The sequence below is a fragment of the Plecotus auritus genome (genome assembly GCF_963455305.1).
Source record: "Plecotus auritus genome assembly, chromosome: 7".
NCBI lineage: Eukaryota > Metazoa > Chordata > Mammalia > Chiroptera > Vespertilionidae > Plecotus > Plecotus auritus.
Window position 1 is genome coordinate 61,413,172 of NC_137774.1, and position 26,692 is coordinate 61,439,863.

At 53.0% G+C, this 26,692-nt stretch overlaps 1 protein-coding gene across 1 annotated transcript; it reads left to right on the top strand.

The window, feature by feature from the left end:
- Nucleotides 1-889: 889 nt before the first annotated feature.
- On the top strand, nt 890-18,247 carry SDR42E2 (short chain dehydrogenase/reductase family 42E, member 2; the record flags this gene model as incomplete). Its single annotated transcript, XM_080677419.1, has 14 exons — nt 890-1,025; nt 1,069-1,169; nt 1,314-1,398; nt 1,494-2,269; nt 2,733-2,828; nt 4,292-4,349; nt 4,858-4,976; nt 5,658-5,733; nt 9,776-9,858; nt 11,246-11,383; nt 11,865-11,930; nt 12,480-12,543; nt 14,065-14,138; nt 16,744-18,247. 14 exons carry the CDS (start codon nt 890-892, stop codon nt 16,981-16,983), a joined length of 2,112 nt encoding a protein of 703 aa, XP_080533545.1. The 3' UTR covers nt 16,984-18,247.
- Nucleotides 18,248-26,692: the final 8,445 nt, after the last annotated feature.

Below are 26,692 nucleotides of genomic sequence, written 5' to 3' on the forward strand. Positions count from 1 at the left end.
CCCTGAAGCCTGTGGGCTTGGGCAGACCTTGTAGTGCCAGCCACCTGTACTGCGGAGGCTTGGGAGAGCAGAGCAACAGTGGTCAGGATGGGGTGGGTGCAGCATTTGGAAGCATGTGAGTTTCCAGGGCACAGAGCCTGTTTGGATCCCATGTGGATTCCTCTCCCCTCCCCTCCTCCTCCTCTCCCCTCCACCTCCCCTTTCCTCCCCCTCCTTCTCTTCCTCCTCCTCCTCCTCCCCCTCCTTTTCTCCTCATTTCCTCCTCCTCCCCCTCCCTCTCCTTTTTTCCTCCTCCTCCTCTCCCTCCTCCTCCCCCTCCTCCTGTCCACCCCCTCCTTCAGTCCTCCTTTTCCCCCTCCTTCTTTCCTCCTCCTCCCCCTCCTCCTGTCCTCCCCCTCCTTCAGTCCTCCTTTTCCCCCTCCTTCTCTTCCTCCTCCTCCAGGAAGCCCTCTGTATCTCCGCAGTCAGAAAGCAGTCACCCCCCAATCTGGTGAGGTTCCTCTTGATGCCATTTGCTCTGTCTTCCTCTAGTACTACATGGGAACTGGGTTTAAGGAACTGGTAGAGAAGTCACAAATACTTGGTGTAACTCTCAGCCATGCGTGTGACTTTGGGCCTCCGTTTCCGCAGCTGTAAAACCCAAGGCCTGACTGCCCGTCTCTGAGTCTCTCTGAGTAAGGCAACAGCCACCTTGGAAGTTCTCAAGATTCTAAATAGGACAGGTTTACTGCAACCCAGAGGGTCTCCAATCCCTACCAGGAGTTCTTCTTAGGCCCTAGGGGTGTGGTAATCCATGTGACTGAGACAACTCTAGAACATGGGGGGGTGGGTCTTTTATTTTTCCCTACAGGTAGACAGATCCGGGTCGGTCCACATGGCTCAGTAAAGGATGAAGCCCAACCTAGCAGGCTCCTCCCCAGAAGCCTGCAAAGCTGCAGGCCAGAGGGAGAAGAGCTGCCCTGTCTGCCAGGCCTGGGGAGGGGTCTCGGGCCTGGGGTCTGAGTCAGGGCCTGGCCTGGGGTCTGGTACAGTTTCAGAGCCTGGACCTGGGCCTGGTGCTGTGTCTAGACCTACTCCAGGGTCTGGTGCTGCTCCGGGGCCTGGTGCTGCTCTGGGGCCTGGTGCTGCTTCGGGACTTGGGCCAGGACCTGGTGCTGCTTCAGGACCTGGTGCTGCTCTGGGACCTGGGCTGGGACCTGGTGCTGCTCTGGGACCTGGGCTGGGACCTGGTGCTGCTCTGGGACCTGGGCTGGGACCTGGTGCTGCTCTGGGACCTGGGCTGGGACCTGGTGCTGCTCTGGGACCTGGACCAGGACCTGGTTCTGCTTCGGGACCTGGACTGGGACCTGGTGCTGCTCTGGGACCTGGGCTGGGACCTGGTGCTGCTCTGGGACCTGGGCCAGGATCTGGTGCTGCTCTGGGACCTGGACCAGGACCTGGTTCTGCTTCGGGACCTGGACTGGGACCTGGTGCTGCTCTGGGACCTGGACCAGGACCTAGTTCTGCTTCGGGACCTGGACTGGGACCTGGTGCTGCTCCGGGACCTGGTGCTGCTTTGGGACCTGGACTGGGACCTGGTGCTGCTCCGGGACCTGGACCGGGACCTGGTGCTGCTCCGGGACCTGGACCGGGACCTGGTGCTGCTCCGGGACCTGGACCGGGACCTGGTGCTGCTCCGGGACCTGGACCGGGACCTGGTGCTGCTTCGGGACCTGGTGCTGCTCTGGGACCTGCTGCTGCTTCGCGACCTGGTACTGCTCTGGGACCTGCTGCTGCTCTGGGACCTGGTGCTGCTTTGGAACCTGGGCCTGGACCTGGTGCTGCTCCGGGACCTGGTGCTGCTCCGGGACCTGGTGCTGCTCCGGGACCTGGTGCTGCTTCGGGACCTGGACCAGGACCTGGTGCTGCTCCGGGACCTGGTGCTGCTCCGGGACCTGGTGCTGCTTCGGGACCTGGTGCTGCTTCAGGTCTGGGGCCTGGGCCAGGAGCTGGGTCAGTGCCTTGGCCAGTGGTAGGGCCTGGGCTCCGATGTGAGTCTGGGACTGGTCCCAAACCCAGTGAGCCCGCGACAGACCCATCACCAGCATTGCAGCAGAAGACTCAATCCACACCTGTGCAGGCCCTGAGACAGAAGGTTCTGGTGACTGGAGGAGGAGGCTACCTGGGCTTCAGCCTAGGTTCCAGCCTGGCCAAGAGTGGCACTTCTGTCATCCTGCTTGACCTCCGCAGACCCCAGTGGGAGCTGGCCCCAGGGACTGAGTTCATCCAGGTGCAGTGATGAGGGTCTGGGGGTGGGGGGGCGGTCCAGGCTGGGGGTGGAGGCTGGAGACAATATCTGAGGCAAAACCAGTAGCATGAGGATGAAGAGTCCAGGTTGTTTAAGCTCCAGCTCTACCCCGGGGCTTCCCAGCTGGACAGCCATGGCCACAAGGCGCTGCATCTCTGAGCCTCATGTCCTCATCCATAGGAAGGGCCCTACAGCATCTGCTCCACAGGCTCCCCGGCGGGGGCTTGGTGAGGCAGTGCCCGAGCACAGCTGCCGCAGCAGCCGATGAGTGGGCTGATGCTGGTGACGACCTCCCGTGGAGTCGTGTAAATCCTGCCCACAGCCCTCGGCCCCACAGGGCCTGGGCCTGGCTGGGTCGGGCCAGCTCTGGGGCCTGACAAGGTACACAGCTGGTATCTCTGCCTTGGACTCAAACCTCCCACCCCACTTCTTCCTTCTGTTTCAGGCTGACGTCCGAGATGAGGAAGCCCTGCTCCATGCCTTCGAAGGGGTGGACTGTGTCTTCCACGTGGCCTCCCACGGCATGTCTGGCGCTGAGAAGGTGAGCCCCGTACATGCGGTACCTGGAGTTACACAGAGCTCTGCCCACCCCACCCCTCAGCTGTGTGCTCATTAGTGCTCTTCGCCTGCACCGGGAGGGGCTGGGCTTCACCCAGCCGGCATCTTCCGTCCATGGGACCGAATGCCAGTTCTGCCACTTTAGCTGTGTGACATGGGCAGGTTAACACACCCTCCCCGAGCCCCCCTTTCTTCACCTGTGAAGTGATGACATTGCGTACTTACACCAGCAGCATCTCTCAGCAAATCCGCACACTCTGGGCCTCGGATATTGTACTTGTTTGCAGCACTGTGTTTGATAACACAAGGAAATAGCCTAAATGCTCCTCAGTGGGAGACTGTCCATAAAAAATTGTGATGTGTTCACACAATGCAGCTCAAAAGAACTAGGTAACTCAAAATGTGTTGATACTGAAAATTTCCCAAGGTGCAGAAATAGTGCTTGATATCCTCCTGTTTGTTAAAAAAAAAAAGCTCGGGTCAATATTTGTGTATTTATTTATTTTTAAATATATTTTTATTGATTTCAGAGAGGAAGGGAGAGGGAGAGAGAGATAGAAACATCCATGATGAGAGAGGATCATTGATCGGCTGCCTCCTGCATGCCCCCTACTGGGGATCGAGCCTGCAACCCAGGCATGTACCCTTGACCGCAATCAAACCCAGGACCCTTCAGTCCACAGGCCGACACCCTATCCACTGAGCCAAACTGGCTAGGGCTTGGGTCAATATTTATGTACTCACACATCGGTATGTGTCTATATTAATAAGCACAGATTATTTCTAGGAATACACGAGACTGGAGACAGTGGTTGCCTCTGGGGGGGAAAGGAGATGGAATCAGGGCTGACAGGAAAGTTCCTTTCCCTTTACCGCAAACCCTCCACTGTTTGCATGGTTGTAACCTTGTGATTGAATTACCTGGTAAACAAAGACAGCTGCAGCGAGAACAAACAGTGTTGGTCGGTGCAAGCCACCCGCTCGCGTGGCTGTGGGGATTAGGTGGCGTGCAAGGCTTCGCCAGGCCCTGGCTCCCAGCAGGTCTCACTGCAGACCAGCTCCTTCTAGGCGTCGCCCCTCACCCCTCACCAGGGCACGGACAGAGTCCCTGTCCGTCAGACAGAGAAGGAAAAAGACTTCCAGAGTGAAGAAACCATCCAACGGGCTTTGCGTCCCCCTTCTGTGTCAAGCACTGTACCAGTCCCCCCTGGGGCGAGCACGCACAGGCGTCTGTCCTCACTTTACAGATGAGGGAGCTGAGGCCCAGACCCGAGACAGAGCCTCCCGGTCAGGGGGATGGTGGCCGAGCTGTGCCCTGGAGCTCCCTCTGCCCTGGCCTCTTGGGAGCCCTGCCTCTGAGCTGGAGCCCTGCAGTCCCCACCTTCACGGGCTCAGCTACAAGGCGGAGGCAACTCCCCAACTTGCCCACCTCATCTTGTCTTTTAGCTTCAGAAAGAGCAGATTGAGTCTATAAATGTCGGTGGCACCAAACTGGTGATCGATGGTAGGCGCTCAGAGCCGTGTGGCCTGCGTGTGTTTCCGCCTTCTCTCCCCTCCTGCCACAGGCCCAGCTCTGGGGGTGCGGGGAAGGGAACAGAGCTGAGCCCTCCTCCCTACCTCGCGCCTGTGGCACACACCCTGCCTGTGCGGCAGACCTGCCCAAGCCCCTGCACGGGTGGGCAGCGTGTCCGGGGACCGGGGAGGGTAAGGGGTTGGGAGGAACCGAATTAGGAGACCCCCTCCGGGCTCTGGGCACGTCCTGCACCTCGCTTCTCTCTCTCTGGCTCTAGAGTGTGTTCTTTCTATGCCCCATTGAGTGAGACTTTCTTCTGACCTGTCCTTGGCAAGGTAGCTAGGAGCCACAGCACACAGAGACAGAGGAGTGAGCTGGCCTGGCATCCAGGGGCCGCAGAGCAGGGACTAGACCTGCATCCCAAGTGAGGGAAAGAGTGTGTGTGTGTGTGTGTGTGTGTGTGTGTGTGTGTGTGTGACTTTGTGCACCTGTCCCATAGTTTGCGTCCGCCGGCGAGTTCCAAGGCTCGTCTACACCAGCACCGTCAATGTCGCTTTCGGCGGGAAGCCCATCGAGCAGGGCGATGAGGACTCTGTGCCCTACTTCCCGCTGGAGAAGGTACCTGGCTTCAGGAGAGGGGCAGGCCCACGGGCCTGGGACCCACAGCCCACAGGAAGGGGAAGGGTGGAGCCAGAGCCAATCCCCAATTCGGGGTGAGTCCCAGAAGAAGGGGTCCCCAACACTCTCCTGAAGAGTGGACAAGCCCTCTTCTACTTGAGCTGGTCATGCCGACGGGAACTTTGAGATCAGACAGACCTGGCCTTGAGCCAGCCAGCCACTGTCCACCTGCCGACCCTGAGCCAGGCGCTTTATTCTGAGCCTCTCTCTTCTTCCGGGCCTGACGCACCCTGTGAGGCTGTGGAGAGCAGGCAATGAGGTGGCATGTGCAAAACTGCCGCGCGAACCCCACAGGGCTTCCTGTGGGAACACATGGGATGTGTCCCGCCTCCGTGTCCCAGGGCAGCTCGTGCTGCAGGAGCCACCCTGAGTCCAGGAGCCCTGGGCTGTGTGATTGCCCTGAAGTCGGCTCCTCTCCCCTGAACTGCTCCCGTGGCTTCTACCCAGAGGGGAAGAGGGGCGGGTGGCTCAGGGCTTGGCCATTTCCCACGGAGAGTCCCCAGAATCCAACCCTCAAGGGGTCTGAAGCGCAGGTGCAGCCCCGGGCGGGCTGTGCAGGCCGGGCCGGCAGGGTCACTGAGCAGCACCCTTGGCGGCTCTGTTCTCCCTGTCCTCTGGCAGCACATGGACCACTACTCCAGAACCAAAGCCATCGCCGACCAGTTGACCCTCACGGCCAACGGAACGCCTCTCCCAGGTAAGGACTGTGGCCCTGCTCATGGCAAATGTGCGGCCCCAAGCTGCCTTGCCCCAAAACGTGTGTGTGGTCCTAGCGTTCAGCTGACGTGCTTCTGAGGCCCCCTTCCTTCAAAAGGACACTTCCCCAGGGCCTTGGTCATTCGTCATTCAACACATCTGAGCACCTGCTATGTCCCACCCCCACCAGGGAGATAAGCCCAGTCCCTGTCCTCATGCTGCTCATGGCCAGGGGGGAGAGACCAGTGGGAGTGGGTCCTGTTGAAGGGCCCGCGTTGGAGAAAAGAGCTTCCGTTATGGGGATGCGTGCGAGTGACTGAGGTCGCTCCCTGGGAACTGCTCCTGCCTCACAGCAGTGCCTTTGCAGGCGGCAGGGGAGGAACAGACGCAGGCAGGGGGCAGTGCTCGGTGGTCACGTGGCTACCAAGTTTCGTCAGACTGCCCAAGTTCAGAGCCCAGCTCCACCACCTTTAGCCACGTGACCTCGGCAATGCACTCCCCTCTCTGTGCCAGTGTCCTCACCTATAAGGAATGTGGATGACAGCGGAGTCTACCTCAAAGAGCTTGTCAGAGGGTAAATAATGATGGGTGCTATTAACGAGTAGAATATGGACAGTCTGTGTTTAGGGAGTGCTTACTGCACGCCACGCCCTATTTTACATGCCAGTTTCATAGGCAGAATTTTTCATAACTTTCACAGCATCCATGAGGTAAGACCCTGACATCGCTCTTGCTTTCCAAACTCAGGAACCAAGTCGATTTATATGAATTCCTTACTATCCAAATTATCACTGTTCGCTTTCCAAAATTCAGAAACTTAAAACAAATCAGAAAGCTCAGTTACCATCTAGCCAGGAGGTCACAGTTCGATTCCTGGTCAGGGCACATGCCCGGGTTGAAGGCTTGATTCCCGATGTGGGGCATGCAGGAGGCAGTCGATCAATGATTCTCTCTCATCATTGATGTTTCTATCTCTCTCTCCCTCTCCCCTCCTCTCTAAAATCAATAAAGATATCTTTTTTTAAAAAAGAAAGAAAACTCTGTTACCCTCACTACCTAAACTCAGGGACCAATTGGATTTGGAAAGCAAGGATGCTTGCAATTATAAACCCCTGAAATTTAGAGGGGAGGAAACTGAGGCTGCGAGGTTAACTGATTTAACTCAAGGTCACACAGTCTTTGGTGGCAGATATGGGATTTGAACACTTCCTCTACCTCAGGGGTCTAACACCAGAGTTTGGGGCCTCACCACCATACTACACTGTAGCCACAGCTGAGCAGGTCTCTGAGAATGAGCTCTTTTCCCTAAAATCCTCCCCACCGCCCCGGCCAGATGCTCAGTTAGTTGGAGCGTCATCCTGTAAGGTTGTGGGTTCGATTCCTGGTCAGAGCACATACTTAGGTTGTGGGTTTGATCCCTGTCAGGGGGCATATGGGAGGCAGCTGATGGATGTTTCTCTTTCCCTCTCTCTCTCCCTCCCTTCCTCTCTCTCTAAAATATAAAAATAATCAATAAACATATCCTCAGGTGAAGATTAAAAAAAAATTAAAATTCTCCCCACCCCATCACCCTGGGCCAACAGGAACTTCCAACTGTGTTTTCCCAGAGGTTTTGATCCTGTACAGTTGAATTCTCTTCTCTACCTACCACCCCCGCCCCACCAACACACACACACACACATACACACAGGACCAGCAACCTAGGAGCCAGACACCTAATCCTCGGGCCAAGAATTATTTATATGAGCATCCCCAACTTTCCATGGTCAAGAGAGTCATGGATACCCTGGGCCCAGGCGTCTGTGATGTGGCTGCCCAGTGCCCTGCCGGCCAATGTCACTGCAACCCGACCCTCCCCCTCTGTGCCCAGGTGACCCAGAGTTTAAAATTAGCTACAAGCTGTTACAGAAAAGCTCACCTGATACCTGCCTTCCAGAGTCCAGCCACCGCCACCCTGGGGGGTTTCTAGTCTTTACTGCCCAGGCTGGTCCCTCTAACCTGGCATGGAAGGCCCTGTCCCTGAGCAGAGTCCTGAGGTGTGCAGAGCCCGGCTCAGTGTGACCGTGGCTGCGTTCACTACCTCTGGGTACATTAGTGTCCTGGGGCCACCAGGACAAATTGCCACACACTTGGTGGCTTAGAACGCTGAAATGTCTGCTCTCACCATTCCCCGGGAGGCAGCTGGGCCTCACTCCCCCGAAGGCTCCAAAAGGGTCCTTCTTTGTCCCTCCTGTTCACTCCTGGGTGTGTGGGTGCATCATGCCAGTCTCTGCCTCTGTCTTCACATGGCCTCTTCCCCACCTGTCTCTCCTGAGTCTCTTATAAGGACACTTGACATTGGGTGTAGGGCCCACCCCCATGATCCAGGATGACCTCGTTTTGAGGTCCTTGATTACATGTGCGAAGACCCTTTTTCCAAATAAGGCCGTATCTGCAGATTCTGGGATGTGCACATATATTTTCAGAGCTACCACCCAATCCACTACCCTGGGCCTCATTGTCAAGTGAGGGTGTTGATCTGGGAAGCAGTCAAGGTGTTTGGCTGTGACCTGCAGACACTGGTCCTGGCTAATTGACAGGATGAAGAGGACTTACACTGGGAGGTTGTGGGACAGAAGTTTCTAGAAAAAATGGCCACCAGGGCTTGGGGACAGGGTTGGGGCAGCCCTGGGGGCCTGAGGGGCAGGAGCTGATGATCAGTCTCTTGGGTAAACCTACTACTCGGAGTCACTTTCTTGGGTGAGCACATGTCATTGGCCCCAGGTTAGGTCCCACGGCCACCGCCTCAGGGGCCAGAGGCACATCTAGACTGACAGTCCTCCCAGACCTCACACAGGGAGAGAAGGTTTGCAAAAGAAGGCGAGCTTTGGTCCCAGAAGCTGGTCTACACTGGGTTTTCCAAACTGGGGGTGCAGCCGGGTGGGGTTCCCCAAGTAGAACATCGTCCAGGAGGCACCATCTCAGTTAAGGAGTTGAGGTTGAGTGTCAAATAATTTACAAAGAAGTAATTTTTAAAATTTTAAATTTAAAACACAAATGGAGTATGAGAATAAACTGAAAATTTCGTGGGCTTTCTTAAAATGTGAAAGAATATATTTGTGGCAGCCCTTCAGGCTACACCCCAAAGGAGACACATCCACCACCCCACAAGTGGGGGCCCTGGTAGAGAATTTGGGGAGCCCTGGACCAAGCTCTGTCTTGGTCTGGGGGCCCTGCTGGCACACAGCAGGGAGAGTTAGGGGGCAGGCTCATGTGCTGACGGCGCTGGTCTTGTCCTTCCTTCATTGCTGGTCTAGAAAGCATATCTTCTACCACCACCTACAAAGCACCCGGTTTCCAGGTGAGGAGACCGAGGCTGACAAGGCTGGAAGACAGGGTCTACTTGTTATTGCTGTGTCACCGAGAGGCAGGGGGTTAGTGGAGGGAGCTGGGCTGTGGCTCTCCATCTCAGCTCCATGAAGCCGAGCTGTGTCATTAGGCAAATCACAGCCCTGTCTGAATCTGGGCTTGCGGGCTGCCTTAAGGGAGAAAGACTGCAGCTTACCAGCGTGCCAGGCACACAGCAGGGCCTCCCTGAGAGCCACCAGGGTCCTCATCTAACTGAGGATCAGAAAAAGGAAAGAACTGCAACTGTTGGCATGAGGGGGTGCAGGACGGTGTGCATCTGTAAATGAGCACAGGAGGGAGTCGGAGGAATCATGTCTGTCAAGGGCAGTACACACACCTGCATCCAGGTCTCACCTGTTACTGCCCTGTGAGCATCCTGAGGGCGGGAACCATTCTTGGTCATCCTTAGGTTCTCCACAGCATCCAACCCAAGGCCCAGTGCAGGAGGCAGGGGGCAGGGGAAAAGGAGAAAACCTCTGAATAGTGTTTGTTGAATGACTAACTGATTGACTAAGAGAATACTAACTGTATGAAGAAACCCCAAGGACCTGTTTTCCCTGCTAACCTGTCCAAGTAAGGACCAGGCGATGTGGGCAGCCATCTGTCCCTCTCTCTCTGACCCGCCTCTCCTCTGACTGCCCTCCCCTGCGTCCTAGGAGGAGGCACTCTACGGACCTGTGTACTCCGGCCCCCAGGGATCTACGGCCCTGAAGAGCAGAGGCACCTGCCCCGTGTGGCGGTATGTCGTCCCCGCCTTGGGTCTGAGGCACAGGAGGAACCTGGCTCAAGTTCTCATGGATGGGGGTCCTCCCAGCCCACAGTCCCTGCAGCAGGCTTGGGGCAGTGTTCCTGGTGTGGGGCCCTCAGCTCCGAGACGTGCCCACCCCCGCCCCCCCCAGGCCCACCAGGCGCAGCTCTCAGTGTATGCCAGCCAGGTCTAGGCATGGGTGGGCAGACACGGAGCTATGGCTCCAAAGAGACAGAGGGAGCCTGTTGTCCCCACTCATACCTGAGCTCCATGGGGCCAGATGGCTCATCTCATGCCACCAGCACCAGAGTCTTCATGCAAAAAAACCCTCTCTCCAGAGAAAGCTGGTAAAGGGGGCTTTGGTAGGCCCTGTCCTCAGATTTCTCAAAGCCTGGGCAGGAGACATGTGCAGGTCACAGACTCAGTGTGGTGAGGGCTTTATGGAGGGAAGAAGAACAAGAACAAGAAGATGAGCGCTTGGCAGAGAGGGAAGTCCTGGAGGACTTCCTGGAGGAAGTGATGCCCAAGCTGTTTGGAAGGAGAAGAAGGAACTAACCAAGGAAACGGGGTGGTTGAGAGAAGGTTGTCCAAACAGAGGAGACAGCGTGGGCACAAGCGTGGACATGAGAAAGATAGGTGTTCTAGGCTTGGGGACAGACCAGTGAACAAAGCAGACAATTCCTGCCCTTGTGGGGCTTACGTTCTCATACAAGGAGGTGGATGATAAGCACGATAAATGGCCAGGTACTGTGTGGAAACAGGAAAGGTGTTAAAGGCTGAAGGAACCAGGAGGGCTGGCAGTCGGGAGCGTCATGGAGCAGGGATCTGAGCATCAGTTTAAGGGAGTAGGAGAGTGCATTGCACAGGGATCTGGAGGAAGAGCCCTCCAGGCAGAGGGAGCAGCAAGTGTGAGCCCTGAGGTGGGACCTGCCAGCATGTTCCAGGGAGGAGGCGAGGCCTGGAGACGGGCAGGCCAGGGGCTTGTCACTGAGAAGCTGGAGCCAGATCAGAAGGGCCGTTGTCAGGCTTGAGGCTTTCAACCTGCAAGACGGGCACCCAGGAGGTTCTGAGCAGGGAGACACGCCCTCTGCCTGGGGTGTGAAAGGCTCCCCTGGCCCGTGGGAATGCAGCAGGGGGCCCTGAGGGGGCTACTTCAGGATCCAGGAAGTGGTGGATTCTGGACAGATTCTAACAGTGTAGCCCACTGGACTTGCAGATGAGCTGGATGTGGGGTATGAGAGGAGGGAGAGCAAGGCCCCCCTCCCTTCCAGCGGGGCTGAGAGAGCCCGGAGCTAGGAATGTGGGCCCATAGCACAGAGATGAAAGGTACAGGCCGCAGGCTAGGTCTGTGTTTATCGCCCCTCTCCTCCACCCCCAGAGCCACATCAAGAAGAGGCTGTTCATGTTCCGCTTTGGGGACCGCAGGACAAGGATGAACTGGGTCCACGTGCGCAACCTGGTGCAGGCGCACATGCTGGCGGCCGAGGCCCTCACCGCGGCCAAGGGCTACGTGGCCGTGAGTCCCCTGTGATGCTCCCACCTCCCCGTGGCTGCAGTCAGTCCCCATCCCTAGGGGATTCCTGGCTCACATACAACATTTCTCCCCAATCCAAGAGGGCTGTGAGTGAGGACTGTCAGCCCCGAGAAGCTGGGCGGCCCGTAGGGGGCTTCACAGAGCAGGATTACCTCCTAGAAGTGACCCTGTGAGGTAACTGGTGCTGATGCCAGAAGAATGGTCACCAAATGCTAGGCATTTGACATACACTTTTCATCTTTATAGCAGAGTTCCCATTCCTATCCTTCCATTTCTCAGTTGAAGAAACTGAGGAAAAACAAAGAAATTGAGGTTAAGTGATCCATTGGGTCACACAGCTGGTCAGTCCAGAACTGAAAGGGAATTGCCCAGGTCTGGGCCCAGGGTGGCTGCCGGGAGCCGTCTGAAGGTGGAGTCAGGTAGGCAGGTGCCTGACTGTCCCCTTCTCTGGTGTCCCTGGCAGAGCGGGCAAGCCTACTACATCAATGACGGGGAGAGCGTCAACCTCTTTGAGTGGATGGCTCCGCTGGTAGGTGCCCAGATGCCCACCCACACTTCTGCTCGCCCTGCCATCCTTCCCTACTTCTAAAATATCAGATTTCATTTTCAAAAGCAGTTCTGGAAACAGTGTCCATTGGGTAACACTGGCACTGCCTGGAGCTGGGTTGTAGCTGTCCTTTTGGGGGGCCTGTGTTCCCCAGTTGGCCATAGTCCCTCCCAGTCTGCTTCCTCTTCTACACCCCTCCACACATCTGGGTGCCCCTCTCCCCCGCAATAACTACTTTAGAAAAATCAGATTCTGTGCAAGTGCCTTTGGGTGTAGGCAGATGTACATAAAAACAAAGTGATGTGAATGATCCCAAGTGAAACTCCACCCCATGCATTCAATTCCTATTTGAGTTTTCCAGGTCAAGGTGTGGATTTCATTTTGAGACTGGCACAGGCTTGGGGCTGGCGGTGGGGTGGGCAGGCCAGGGGCCAGGAGGGACCTCTGTTGGCCGCAGGGTGAAGGAAACGTGTGGCTGTTCCGCACGAGCCCTGGAGGACTGTTTTCATCTCAGGCCATGTTTCCTTGCAGTTTGAGAAGCTGGGGTACAGCCAGCCCTGGATCCAGGTACCCACTTCCTGCGTTTACCTGACAGGTAAGCAAAAGAATGTGTGTATTAGAAGCCCTCCATGTCCCGGGTGGACATGCATTCCCAGGGCCAGGTGGAGGCGGGGGAGTCACCGAGGGTATAGAATTTAAGGCGACCCTCACTCAGGGCTGGTGCTCCAAGCCTGATTAGCACTGGCCCAGCCCCGCAGGTCCCTCCCCTCACTCTCGTCCTGCCATGTTTAAACCTTGTGCCACTTGCAAGGTGGGTAGTGGGGGGCCCATTGTAGAGATGAGGCAACTGAGGCTCTGATAGGTTAGTGACCTGCCCACGGTGCCACAATGAGAAGAGGGCATTCACACCTGGGCCTGCGCTGGAAGGCATTACACTCAGGGGGAGAGGGGCCCTGGCTCTCCGGCCCCCAAGGTCATCCTGAGTCAGGGTGCTTTGGGACCTGTGAGGTTCCACTTTGACCCTAGACTCTCCTCCTCACCCTGAAGGCCAGTCTCTACTCACATCCCAGCACCTGCCTGCCGGCCGCCTCCAGCGCATACAGAGCAGGTGTTAGACGTGCAGTGTTCAGCCCCAGGGACAGGGCCCCATGTCACAGAGGGCTGTGCTCCTGGGAACCTCCACGGGACTTGTATTTTAAATGCACTGGGATGCTGCCTTTTTAAAAAATGTATTTTTTTTATTGATTTCAGAGAGGAAAGGAGAGGGAGAGAGAGATAGAAACATCAATGATGAGAGAGAACCATTGACTGGCTTCCTCCTACACACCCCACACCGGGGATTGAGCCTGGGATGCTTGCCTTTTAAACAGGAATTTGTACAATATTGCCCACCAGGGCACACGGGCAGGATGGCATCACACAGTGATTGACACTCCTTAGGGTTCCGGCAATTTTACAGGGCTACGGGGGAGCTAACTGTAACCTAAAGTTCTTAGCCCTGGCTGCACATTGGCATCAACTGGGAGCTTTTAAAATATAAAAATGCCTCAGCCGCACCCAGAACATCAGCATCAGTGGGAACCAAGGGGCAGAGAAGCATCAGCTTTTTTTGAAGTGATCCAGAGTGCAACCCAGGAAGAGCCACTACCCCAGCTTCTTCCTCTCCTACTCAAGAGAGTATCCTATATAATAAAAGCCTAATATGCAAATTGTCCCCTCAACCAGGAGTTCGACCCAGGGCAGGGCTGGCCAGCTGCATGAAGGGAGGCCCCAGCCGGCAGTTGGCAGCCTCTAGGGACCCTACCTGTGCACAAATTTCATGCACTGGGTCTCTAGTATTGGAATAGAAGTGATGAGGCAGACATTAATAGGAGGTAACTTGGAATCTGCTCGGACCGTGCTTAAAATGTGATAACAACTTAATTGTGACATTTCTCAGCCAAACAAGGCACCTCAGCATGTGCTGTGAACTGCTGATTTAAAGGAATCCACAGACAGAACATTTTTGCAAAGTGAAGACTCCCCCTAGCAAAGCAAATAACTGATATGTCCCCAAGGGCCCCTGGAGCTAGCATAGAGCTAGGCATCCTGGGCAGTGGCCTCTCTCCCCACACAGCCACAGTGATGGAGTACCTGCACCTGGCCCTGAGGCCCATCTGCAGCATCCCGCCACTGCTCACCCGGAGTGAGGTAAGTGGGCTGCTGCTGGGGGAGCCCCTGTGCCCCAGTGCACCCTCCCTTGCCTTCCTGCCCTTTTTCCACACCCACTGCCACTACCCCTCACCCCTTTGGCACCATAACTGGAAGCTTGTCTGTGGTCTCAGAACCTCCTGTGTGGGCCCAAATCTAGGGCTAGGTCCTTCATAATCATCTGACCCCTGGGTTTTGCTTAGGCTGTATGTTCTCTCTTGATCTGAAAGGTGACAGCTCCAAGCCCATCCCTCATCATTGTTATCTTATCCAGCTTATCCTCCTAGCCAAACTGGAGGCTCCAAAAAACAGGTTCCATGACATTTACTTTATTTATTTATTTCTAATATATTTTTATCAATTTCAGAGAGGAAGGGAGAGGGAGAGAGAGATAGAAATATCAATGATGAGAGAGAATCATCAATCACCTGCCTCCTGCACACACCACAGTGGGGATAAAGTCCACAACCTGGGCATGTGCCATGACCAGGAATCGAACCATGACCTCCTGGTTCATAGGTTGACGATCAACCACTGAGCCATGCTGGCCAGGCATGACATTTACTTTTTAGAATGCCACCACTCCCCACCAACTCTGCCAACTCACAACACATTCATGCACAGAGCCTTTAGCTTTAGGTTCACTGTCCATGCTTACTGAATAATAAGTATATACTAAGTACCTACTCTGTACAGAATATTGCTTTCAAATAATGATGATGTTTCTATTTGCATATACAGTTTAAAAGAGAGGGCATTTTCTTGCAGAAAACTTTATGGGTGTTTGGTGTTATTTGCAAAATCCTTCTGGTCCACTCTCTCATTTGATTTTCTCTGATAGCCTGGAAGGCATTGCACTCAGGCATTCCTGGTAAGTTAGGAAGGGCAAAAGAATTATGATTGTGATCTCATTTTTTGGTGAGAAACAGGACTAGAAAAATTAGTGATTTGTCCAAGGTCACACCATTCTGGAATTGGCTTGACACTCCAACCTTCATGCTCTCTACCTTGGCAGTGGAGGCTGGGCCACAGAAATAGGCAATTCCCTACTGTTTCTCCTTTGAACCATCCAAACTAGCAGAGAAATGAGAATGATGACAACAGTGGCCATCTTGTGAGTGGCGGCGATATGTCAGGCTGTGTTTTCTGTGTCTCTAATCACACTTCTACTCTAGATGTCTACAATATATTACCATCTCCACTTACAGGGAAGGGAATGAGACGCATGGGTGAAATAGCCTGCCTGTGATCACTCACTTCAGTAGCAGAGCTGAAATTTGAACTGCAACCAGACCTAAATGATTTTAAACTTAACTACTAGCTTGTGAAATGAGTCAGGAATCACATCAATGTAAAATTGCTGCCAAGATGCTGCTGAGTTGTGACAGGGCAGGAACCTGGCTTCCCTCCTGCTCCTTGACTTCTGGGCAGTTCTGGGGCAAAGGATCCCTGTTTCCTGGGGAATGTGGCTCTGGCGCCCTCTGCCTCTCAGTCTATGCACACAACCAGCCCTCTAGTTTGAATTGGTAGCGTTTCTGTCATTGAACTTGTACTTGGTGCAGGCCCTGTGCTGAGCAATGGAGGCAAGACATGGTCCTTACCCCAAGGAGCTCACAGTGCAAAGGGGAGGAGAGGCCAGGAACCAGGCAACTCAACACTGTGAATAAAGACCACGAGGCACAGCTGGGAAGAGCTCAGGGCACACAGAAGGGGCGCCGAAGCCAGTTCTGAGAAAGAGAGGAAGGACATGAGCCTAAGCCTCAGCTCTGAGAGCAGTCTTCCAGACCCTGCTCATGGAGTTCAGAGAGGCTGCCCCGCCCCAGAGCCCTGAGCTTCCTAGCCTGGGCCAAAGGGTCAGAGCTGACTTCTCGCCCTGTCTTCTCCCACAGCATCTAAGACCCGGGGCTTGACCCAGAGGCTGTTTCAGTTCCTGGGAGAATCAGCAGTTCGTGGGCCCCTCCCAGTGGGTCCACGTGGGTGGGCATCTCCCAAGTCGCAGGAGAAGGATTCTGGCTCCCCGTGTGAGCCTGGGCAAGCCATTTTCTCTCTCTTCCATGTTCAAATATATTCAGAGGAGATGGGGATAGTACCACAGAACCACCTCAGAGGATTAAATGAGACTGAGCCCAGGTGGAGTACAGAGAGTGAGTTCTGAACTGATAGCTGCATTATTGCCCTTGAAGCCTGTGTGCTCCAGGCCATCTGGGCGCTGCGCGAGCAGCTCAACCCTAGCGCATACTCGCCTGTGCCTAACGGAGTTCCTCGTGGGGAGGCTCCGGGACTCAGTGAGGGCTAAGACCTGGTCTGGAGCGGAGGCCGAGGAGCCAAGTGTCAAGGGCCTTCTGCTCACAGCACCTTGCGAGGCGGGCAGAGGAGTGCTTTGGGGGGACTGAGTTCAGTACTGGGGGGGGGGGGGGGTGGGGAGATGCAGAAAAGGCACCTCCAGGCGGCGCCTCGAGGGAAATGGAAATGGGAGGACGCAGGTTCTCCCTGAGGAGGGCTGCGCAGGAGCCAGACCCAGCACTCGGGTCCTTTTAAACTTGCCCTGGAGGAAGCTTCCCACCCCACGTGCTCCGCCCCTCAGCTGCCCCGCCTCTCGCCGCAGGTGCACAGCGTGGCCGTGACGCACACCTTCCAGATCCGCAAGGCCCGCGCCCAGCTGGGCTACGCTCCGGACAAGTTCGACTTCGCGGACGCCGTGGAGCGATACGTGCAGTCCACGAGCCGGCGGCCCCGCGGTCCCACGGCGCGGACGCTCCTGCGGCTGCTGCTCGGGCTGCTGCTGCTCCTTGGCCTGCTCGCCACAGCCCTGCACTTCCTAGGCCTGCAGCCGTCAGTCGTCTGACCGCGGGCCCCAGTTTGTCCCGGTCCCCGCCTCTGCTTCACGCTCCGGCCTCAGACCCGCCCTCGCCCCGCCCTCTGGGTTTGGGGACGCCCTGGCCCGTTCCCGGAGCCATGGCCACGCCCCTGCCTGTCCTCTGGGTCTTGGTCCTGCTTCTCGTTCGGGCCTGGCCCGGTACCGAAGAAGTCCTAGCCTTAGGCCTGCTCCGTCTAACGGGACTTCTCCCCACCCCTGTCCAGTCCTGGGTCGCCTCGGGTCTCCCCTGCTTTGGTTCCTCCTTTTCCTGGACTGAGGGGTGCGCCGGAGCCCAGCCTTGGTTGCTCCTCCCTCTGGATCCGGTCCCTCCCCTCTCCCACGTGTTCTACCCGGCCCCGCCCCTCCCGCTCTGGCCCCGCCCCCTCCAGCACGCAGCCTAGGTGGGTTCTTGGGGCCTGGCCTCCGCGGACTCTAGCGGCTGGTGCAGGCTGGGGTGTTGGCAGAGTTTTCATTGTCCGCTGCAGCCTCTTTAGGGACCGCACCCTCCTCGCTACCCGAGCTTCTCCGGGCTGGTCCTGAGATCATCTTGGGATCCTGGTTGGACCCATTTTAGAAGCGTTGCGTTTGATCGCTCCAACCTGGGCTCGCTCACTCACGCAGGACCCCTCCCTGTGTGTTGATAGCCAGGGTTGGAGGAACACCCCAGACCCACGCTTCTGCCCAACCCAACCTGGCCGTTTGCCTTTCCAGTTTACGAGTCTCGGGGTGAATCAGCATAGTAAACACAGCACTAGCAGCGACATTCAAAACAAAACAAAACCTTTTTAAATAAAGGTCTGGAAAAAGTACCAATATGGTTATAATAGGAAGAATTAGAACTTGGTCATATTTTATAATTTAGTATTGCTTCTATTTGTTAAGGAGAGGGCAGTGGTGGTCACCATAATCTTTGATATTTAAACCCACAAAATGTCTTAATCCAGCCTTGCTTTCCATAGCGCCTCCTTATCCTTTGCTGGTATGGACATCAGGAGTAGTGTGTAAATACTTCCATGAATATCACAAAATGCACATGTGAAACTGGCCGATCAAACTATGGATCCTGGAAAAGATGAAAACCAGCACAAACCTATAAAAACTGTGGAGGAGGGGAGGGAAAATGTTAGTTAACCAGAGTGAACGGGCCATCATAAGGTGTGGGCATCCATGGTTGTGTGTCCCTCTCTGCTGAACAATGAAGAAGGTTTGTGAAGCAGCTAAAAAGTGTATGCTCCTCTTTGCTAGGCTGAACTGTATGTGTGTATATAATTTAAAAAGCTCAATAATAATCTTTTATGTCTGTTAAATGCTTTTCTTTATTTTGTAGGGCCACCCTTACAGTAGGGTCTATTTTCCTTTTCCAGATGAAGTAACTGGGGTTGTGACTAACTTCACCGAGGGAGTGGGGATTACTGCTCTGCAGCAGGGTAATTTGGAGGAGCTGCCCCAGGCCCACGGGCCTAAACATGATACATGTTTATTTCCGCTCATCTGCACCTCAGCCATGCCAAGGCCTGGGTGGAGCTCTGGGATCCACCTCATTTTCAGTTCCAATTGGGGCTGAAAGTCCATGGGCTCCCTTCCCAGTAACACGCTTGCATCTAAACTCACCTGCTCTGACCTTCCTCTCTCCACCAGTCCTGAGAAAGCTGTTCTTAAGGCAGGGGAAAATACTTCCTGCTCACATAACCTTCTAGATCTTTTTTCTACTAGTCCTGTTCCTCAGGACTCTACTAGCAAACATCAGCTATTGAGGCCCACAAGCAAGATCAGTTTTTCTGTGTGTTTTGGATTTATTTGAGTCACTTTTCCCTGATGCTGTGAAAGTAGAATGTCTAACCTAGTCAGGGAGCAACATGGGTCACTCTGCCAAGAAAGCTTCCTTCCTCTCAAGCATCTTTTCCCTGGAGGGAAGGAGGTGATGCCTCTACCCAACAAACTGAGTTCCCATGAGCATTTTATTTTAATATGTTTTTATTGATTTCAGAGAGGAAGAGAGAGAGAGAAACATCAACCATGAGAGAGAATCATTGATCGGCTGCCTCCTGCATGCCCCTCACTGGGGATCAAGCCCACAACCCGGGTATGTGCCCTTGACTGGAATCGAAATCAGGACCCTTCAGTCCACAGGCCGACCCTGTATCCACTGAGCCAAACCAGCCAGGACCCCATGAGCATTTTAGAGGCTGCCTAGATCACTAGCCTTCCACAAGGCTCTAAGTGGGCAAGTAGGAGCTCCAAGCTTAATTGTAGACACTGAGCAGAAGCGTCATGAATACAGAAAACAGAGTTGTCACCATGGACAGCCCAAAGTGACATAGCCAATCATTTCATGTACTGAAGCTCTTCCCTATTGTTGACCAATGTCAGGAATCTAAAACATTTTCTAGTGTCCCCTCCCACTACTGCTATCACTCTTCCTTCCTCAAAATCAAATTTTGTGATCAATTGTTTACACTTAATGTTTTCATTTCTTCTCTTAAATCCATTTCAAAATAGTTTTTAGCCCAGCCGGCATGACTTAGTGGTTGAGCCTCTACCTATGAACCAGGAGGTCATGGTTTGATTCCCTGTCAGGGCACATGCCTGGATTTTGGGCTCAATCCCCAGTGTGGGGTGTGCAGGAGGCAGCCAATCAATTATAATCTCTCATCATTGATTTTTCTATCTCTCTCTCCCTTCCTCTCTGAAATCAATAAAAATATATTTTAAAACTATGGTTTTAATCAAGGTCATCAATGACCTTGCCCATAAATCATAAATCCAATGGATATTCTTCAGTCTATATTTTGCCAAGCCTCTTAGCAGAATTCAACACAGTGGCTACTCCCTCCTCCTTGAATATTCTTCTGGGTCTATATGACATGACACATGTTCCCCACCTATGTCTCTAGCTAGTCCTCCGCCTCCTTCACTGGCTTCCTGTCCATTGTCCTCCCCTTAAGATGTTCCTCAGGACTCTGCTCCCTGCATGCACTCTTCCTGGGTAGTTCCATTCCCCTGGCCTCTATCCCCAATGTCTTCTCAATCTGTATTTTTTGCATGGAATGTTCTCTAGACCTCCAGACTTCTATGTCCAACTCCATGTCCCACAGGAGATTGTTTCGAATTCAGTATGAATCAAACTGAAATTGTCTATCTTGCAAACCTCCTCTTCATCCTGTGTTTCCTCCTACAGAGAGAATAGACACCGTCAGCCAGCCACCCAGTGGCCCACCCCCAAAACCTGGTATCACTTTTTGGTGTAGGGGATGACACTCCAACCAACTGAATCACCTGGCCAGGGCAGAAAGCTTGGTATTACTTTTAACATATTCCTCCCCTTCTTGTTTCATCAGAGATTCTGTCAGATCCACAAACAAAATGTCTCTCTGCCCCACCCCTCTGGCCACCACACTGCCACATCCCAGTACAAGCTGCTCTCCGTTCACAACTGCTGTAGGCTCCGAAGGCTGCCTCCTGTTCTTGCTGCCAGAGGGAATTTTTTGAATCCAAATTTGGAACATGCCACCCTCAGGCTTAAAACCTTTTGATGAGTGCAGGATCAAGTTGATGGCCCTCCTTTTCATAACACTTCAGCCTCATCTTTTGCTATTGCTCCACTGCTTGCTCTCAGTCCAGCACCCTGGATTGCCTTCACAGAATTTCATTTCAAGTCCCAACTAAATGTCACTTCTTCTGTTGGCCCTGGGCCAGATTAGCATGCTGCACTGCTTAACACTCACTCCTCAGAGGTGTAATTAATGAAATTGCAATGTCTATAAACTCTATGGGTGCAAACACATGTCTGCCTTGTTTGTTCTGTAGCCTCATGAGGAGCTTGGTTTCTGGTCCACAGTAGGTTCTGCATAAGTAGTTGTTGAATGAATAACCTTCGTGCCCCTAAAACAAGACTGAAGACCAAGTAGGAGGTAGACCTATGAAGCTGGGACCTCAAGTTTGATAATCCCGGAGTGGGGCAGTCCCCCTGATACCAGAGCCCCTCCCCAGGGACCCCTGACACATTTCTGCCAACAGAGGTTTCTGGAGTCAGTGGGTGCTCTCCCAAGTACACAGAGCCAGCCAGAAGGAACCCTTTCTAGCTCAGGTCATGATTAAATCACCCCACATAACCTTTGTACTTGGGCTAAGAGGCCCACTCCCTGTGGCCTCAGACACTGAAGCATTAAATGACTGTTGGGAACTTTTCAAAGTATCTCAGATGGTTTATCCTGGAAATACAGAAAGGCTTTCCTTTTTGTTTTTTAGGTAGCGGGACTGGTGGGTTTGTGTGCTAGGCTAGGGCGCGAGAGGGCCTGTGCTACAGTTTCTTAGTTCTCCCCTCCCCGCCACCAATTCCATTAAAAAAAAAATCGAGCGTCAGAAAATAGAAAAGGAAGAAAGAGGAATTGTGAGAATGATACCAAAAGATTGTAGCTTTAAAGTCGGAAAAAACAAAACCAACAACGGTATGGCAGCGGTGGGATTCGAACCCACGCCATCGAAATGACTGGAGCCTAAATCCAGCGCCTTAGACCACTCGGCCACGCTACCTCCCGCTTGGTGCTACTTCCACTAAGATTATATCAGTCTAATGACGTGGCTCCCCAGCTACAAGCCCTGCCTTCATGGATATGCGCATGCCCAATATAACCTCTCGGGTTCCCGCTAAGCCCCAGCCTCCCTCTGCATCTGGGAGTCACAGTGCCCTAGAGACTCGCAACAGTAGCTGCGTCGGAACACAGCATTAGGAAGGAAAGGAGAGTTTCTCGACGTTAAACGTTAATGTTCAGTTCTCTGCTGTGTGTGCATTTGATCCTCCATGAATGTGGTATCTACCGCCCACGGCCACCTGGGGGCGCGGCGGCAGCGCGGCTCTTGCCCGCCGTCCTGGGGTCTCCGGGGAATGGCCTGGGTCCCACCCTGCGAGCTCTCTCCCCTACCTCCGGGAACTTCTGCAGGCCTGGGTGGCCCCATGGTCTGGTCCCTGCCGCGGGTCCAGGGTGGGAAATCACCGAAGATTGTTACAAATCGTTGGCACGTGTGGGCGCCCTCCATCACAGCCGCTCGGGCAGAGCCAGCTCTCATCTGGGTTTCAGTGTGGTTTCTTAACGCAGTCAATACAGAGCAAATGCATCATACAGTAAGTACACCGCAAACCTCCATTTCCCGCCACCCACAAGCGTTACCATTTTGCATATTTGTTTCAAATACTTTCTAATAACAAAGTAAATGAACACTGTAGCTAAGAGTCAAGTCTCCTTTGACATTCCCAAGTTCTGCTTCCCTTCCTCCTGCCTCAAGAGTTGCAATTCCTTTTAGTCCACTTGTTTTCTAATGATACATACACATACATAGGCTTATCCATTCACATGCATATCTAAGGAAAGTAAACAGAAATGCAGCATAGTAAAGACAGTTCAGTGGGTATAGTCGTCTGTCCTCATCCAAATCCCCAGAACCTGGGAATACGTTACTCTATGTGACAAAAGGGACTTTGCAGATGTGACTCAAGTCAGGATTTTGAGATGGGGAGATTACCTAGGTGGGCCCACTGTAATCACAGGGGTCCTTATAAGAGAGAGGCAGGAATTAGAGAAGGCGTGAAGACAGAAACAGAGGTTGGAGGGGTGCACCCACAAGCCAAGAAATGTAGGCGGCCTCTGGCAGCTGGAAAAGGTAAAGTATATGATTCCTCCCTAGAGGCCCTGAAAGGAGGAACACGAGGTGACTGACAGCTTGATTTCGGGGCTGCTGACCTCCAGAACTGTAAGACAGCTATGTTGTTTTAAGCCACTGAATTTGTGGTGATTTGTTATAGCAGCAATAGGAAACCAATACAGTGGGTAAACCCACCACTCTGGATCACACAGCTTGAGCCTTAACCAGCTGTGTGACTTTAGGAAAGCGGCTTCTTGCTGGATCTCAGTCACTCATCCCTATTGATGGGCTGATAGTAATAGTACCACCTCACAGAACTTGCTGTGAGAATTAAATTCATTCACTGTGCAAATATTTCTTGAATGCCTACAATGTGTCAGGCACAGTTCTGGGCACATGGCCACATCCAAGTGGATTAAATGTGTTAATGTGTTTCAGGCACTTAAACAGACCCCTGGTACATAGTGAGGGGGTAACGGAGACCTAAGCTCTCCATGCCCTCCCAGTACCTCCTGTGCTCGCCATGAGAGTTCTTACGGGGCACTGCTCACTGGGTGGTTTTCCACAAAATCTCCCCCACTCCCTGCCCTCAAGCATGTGTGCATCTCTTCCAGGGTGATAACTTGTCCCTGCTGGAATGTCAACTCTAGGAGAGCAGGTGATGGTGTCTTGTTAACCCAGTGCTATGTCCTCAGGACCCAGTACAGTGTCTGCAACAAGACCATTCCTTGAACCAATGGTTTTCATATCCTTGGTTGAGGTCACTCCCTCTTGCTATGTGGACTTAGACAAAACCAGAGGCAAATGTTTCTGTGGAGCTGCCCAGCAGAAGGTGGCCAAGCTGTGGTCCAATCTTCAGGATGACCACCCACTTCGGCCACAAGAAGGAAGCAGAGCCCTCTGCGGGTAATCCCGCGCAGCGACGCACAGCACGCGCCAGTAGTCAGGCCAATTGCTGGCAGTCACCCTGCTCCTCCCACCGCGTTCTCTCTCTCTCTCTCTCTCTCTCTCTCTCTCTCTCTCTCTCTCTGATAATGAACTCAAGAACTCAAGTGAACATTGATTTGCCACAACTAGGGCTGAGCTTAAAATATGTTTTTATTGATTTTTTCAGAGGGAGAGAGAAACATCAATGTGAGAGTGTAACATCAATCAGCTGCCTCCTGCAGGATCCAGCCCACAACCCAGGCCTGAGTCCTGACTGGGAGTTGGACCAGTCCCTCTTGGTGCATGGGCCCACACGCCACCAGCTGCGCGCAGTGCCAGGGCTGGCCATGCCTCAGTTTAACCATCCAGGCGGCAGCTGGTGCACTTTGGAGTTGGGCCATCATAAATAATGCTGCTGTGAACACACATATGTAAGATTCTGTGTGGACATATGTTTTCATTTCTCTTGGCTATGTACCTGAGAGTGCAATTGCTGGGGCATATGTAGACCCATGTTTAATATTTTGAGGACTGCCAAACTGTTGTCCATTTTCCATTCCTGCTAGAAGCGTATGAGGTTTCTAATTTCCTCAGATCCTTGTCAACACTTGTTACTACCTGACTTTTTATAATAGCCATCGTAGTGTAAATGTTTTTGAGTTGTGTTTTCTAATGGCTAATGATGTTGAATATCTTTTCCTGTGCTTATTGGTCATTTGTATATCTTCTTTAGATAAATGTCCAAATCTTTTGTCCATTTTTAAATTGGGTTACTTATTATTATTGAGTTGTAAGAGTTCTCTATATAACCTAGTTACACATCCCTTATCAGGTAAGATTCTTTTGAGTATTTTCTCCCACTCTGAGTTGTCTTTTCACATTCTTGATGATATCTTTTGCATCCTGTGGATTGAGTCCTGTGGATTACTCTGGTGAAGGGAAAGGGGAGGAAACCCAAACCCCTGGGGGCAGGGAGAGGGGTTTTCCCAGTGGAGGTGGGGATGTCTCTTGGAGCTTGAAGAGGTGATGTTTGTCCACGTGCGAGAAGGAAGGGCAGGCTTGGAACTGGAGTGAGCCAACAGCGTCCCTTGTAAAGGGTTTGTTTTTCCTCTTGGAGACTGTGACGGGGGAGACAGTTTGTTTTTCTCCTGTATTTGATCCTGTGTTGTTACCCCAAAACTCTTCAGTAAAGACTGAACAGCCTTGTGTGATGGTTAAAGGAGGTCATTAAGGAAGGGCCACGCATAAACCAGGGACGATCTGATCCACAGCTCCTTGCTGAGGCATGCAGGACAACTGTGTTCCTAAAGCTACTGGAAGTGATGCTGCTCCTCCTGAGCTCAGCTCCATGCCATTTCTTCAGAGAAGCCTTCCTGACCACGTTTGCCTTATACTCTCTCCTTGTCCCATGTGCTCTCCACTCCTAACACATCACAGTTTATAAGCCTGTGAAGTTTTCCTTTTCCCTTTTCCATTAGACAGTTGGCCTTTCCCCAATTCTTAGCACAATACTTGGCACACAGTAGGAGCTTAATAAATATGTGGTTGAGCATCGACATATTAACCAGGAGGTCATGGTTCGATTCCCAGTGGTCAGGGCACATGCCCGGGTAGCAGGCTCAATCCCCAGTGTGGGGTGTGCAGGAGGCAGCCGATCTATGGTTATCTCTCATCATTGATGTTTCTGTCTCTATCTCCCTCTCCCTTCCTCTCTGAAATCAATAAAAATATATATTCTTTAAAATAAATAAATAAAATTGTGCCATAAGAATGAATGCCCAGAAACCCTAGGCTTACATCCTACCAGCCAACAACTATCTGGAAAAGAGATTCCCTTTTTTGTGACTGCTATAAAAGACCCAGGTAAGTGTCTCATTGGGTCACATGCTCATCCCAGAACCAATCAACGGGGTAAAGGGGTAGAATATACTAATTGGCCAGGTCTGGTCATGTGTTCTCTCTTGAAGCCAGGGGTGTGGGGAGGGCTGTTCTCATAAACAGAGAATAGGAGTGGGGGCCAGTTCCCTGAAGACAAATGAAGATGTTTGTGCAAAGGAGGGGACACTTGCTGAGCAGACAAATTTACAGAGGCTCGGCCCTATCCCGTTTACTTCAGTGGATAGAGCGTCAAGAGCACATGCCCAGGTTGTGGGCTTGGTCCCCAGTGGGGAGCATGCAGGAAGCGGCCCGTCAGTGATTCTCTCTCATCGATGTTTCTATCTCCCTCTCCCTCTCCCTTCCTCTGGGAAATATATATAAATTACAGAGGCTCAGGGAAGTTAATAACTTGCCCATGGCCATAGAACTATAACTTACGCTGTCTGTTTACTTTTGGGGGTTGGGGCAGCATTGGTCTGGCTTTGGGCTTGGAGAGATTAGTTCAGACTCTTTGTTTCGGCTTCACTTTCCCTTAGTCAGAATTTCAGGTGCAATTCTGTCTTTTGCCAAAAGCCAGAGAAGTTTTCTTGAGGTGACCAAAGGAGCCAAAACCAAAATAATATCTTCTAGATCTTGTATGTTCCAAAACTTGTAGCACAGAGGCCAAGGGTAAAACACTCGATTCAGAACATTTCTTTTTTTTTCCATTTCTCCCACCACACCTTATAAGATGATGCCCTCCGTCCCACACCTCCCTGCAGAGGCACAGCATCTGGTAAACTGAAGGACTTTGCTCTCCCAAGGGAATCTGAAGTTTCAGGGGCTTCAAAACTGACGAGTCTAGGCTTAGGGACAGGACACTGGAGAGGCCAGTATATCCCCAGACCTGGGTCGAATTCTGGTTCTGCCATTACTGTGTATCCTTGGGAAAGTCGCCTAACCTGCCTCAGTTTCCCTGTGTATGCAGTGGGAACAAGATGGTTGTGATGAGAATTACAAGAGATAATGCCTGGGGAGCAGTTACCATGGCATCTGGCACAGAGTGAACGCCCTGTGAATACCAGCTTCTACTGCATCCCCAAAAAGGCACATCAGGGCAGGCTTTGCAAATGACAGGTGACTCGACCACAGAAACGTGTTCACAGCCTAGTGTTGGAAGGGGAATGAGCAATAGATAGGGGTACACTCTAGTAAGAAAAACGTAAATATAGTTGACCCTTGAACAATGCGGGGGTTGGAATGCTGACCCCAA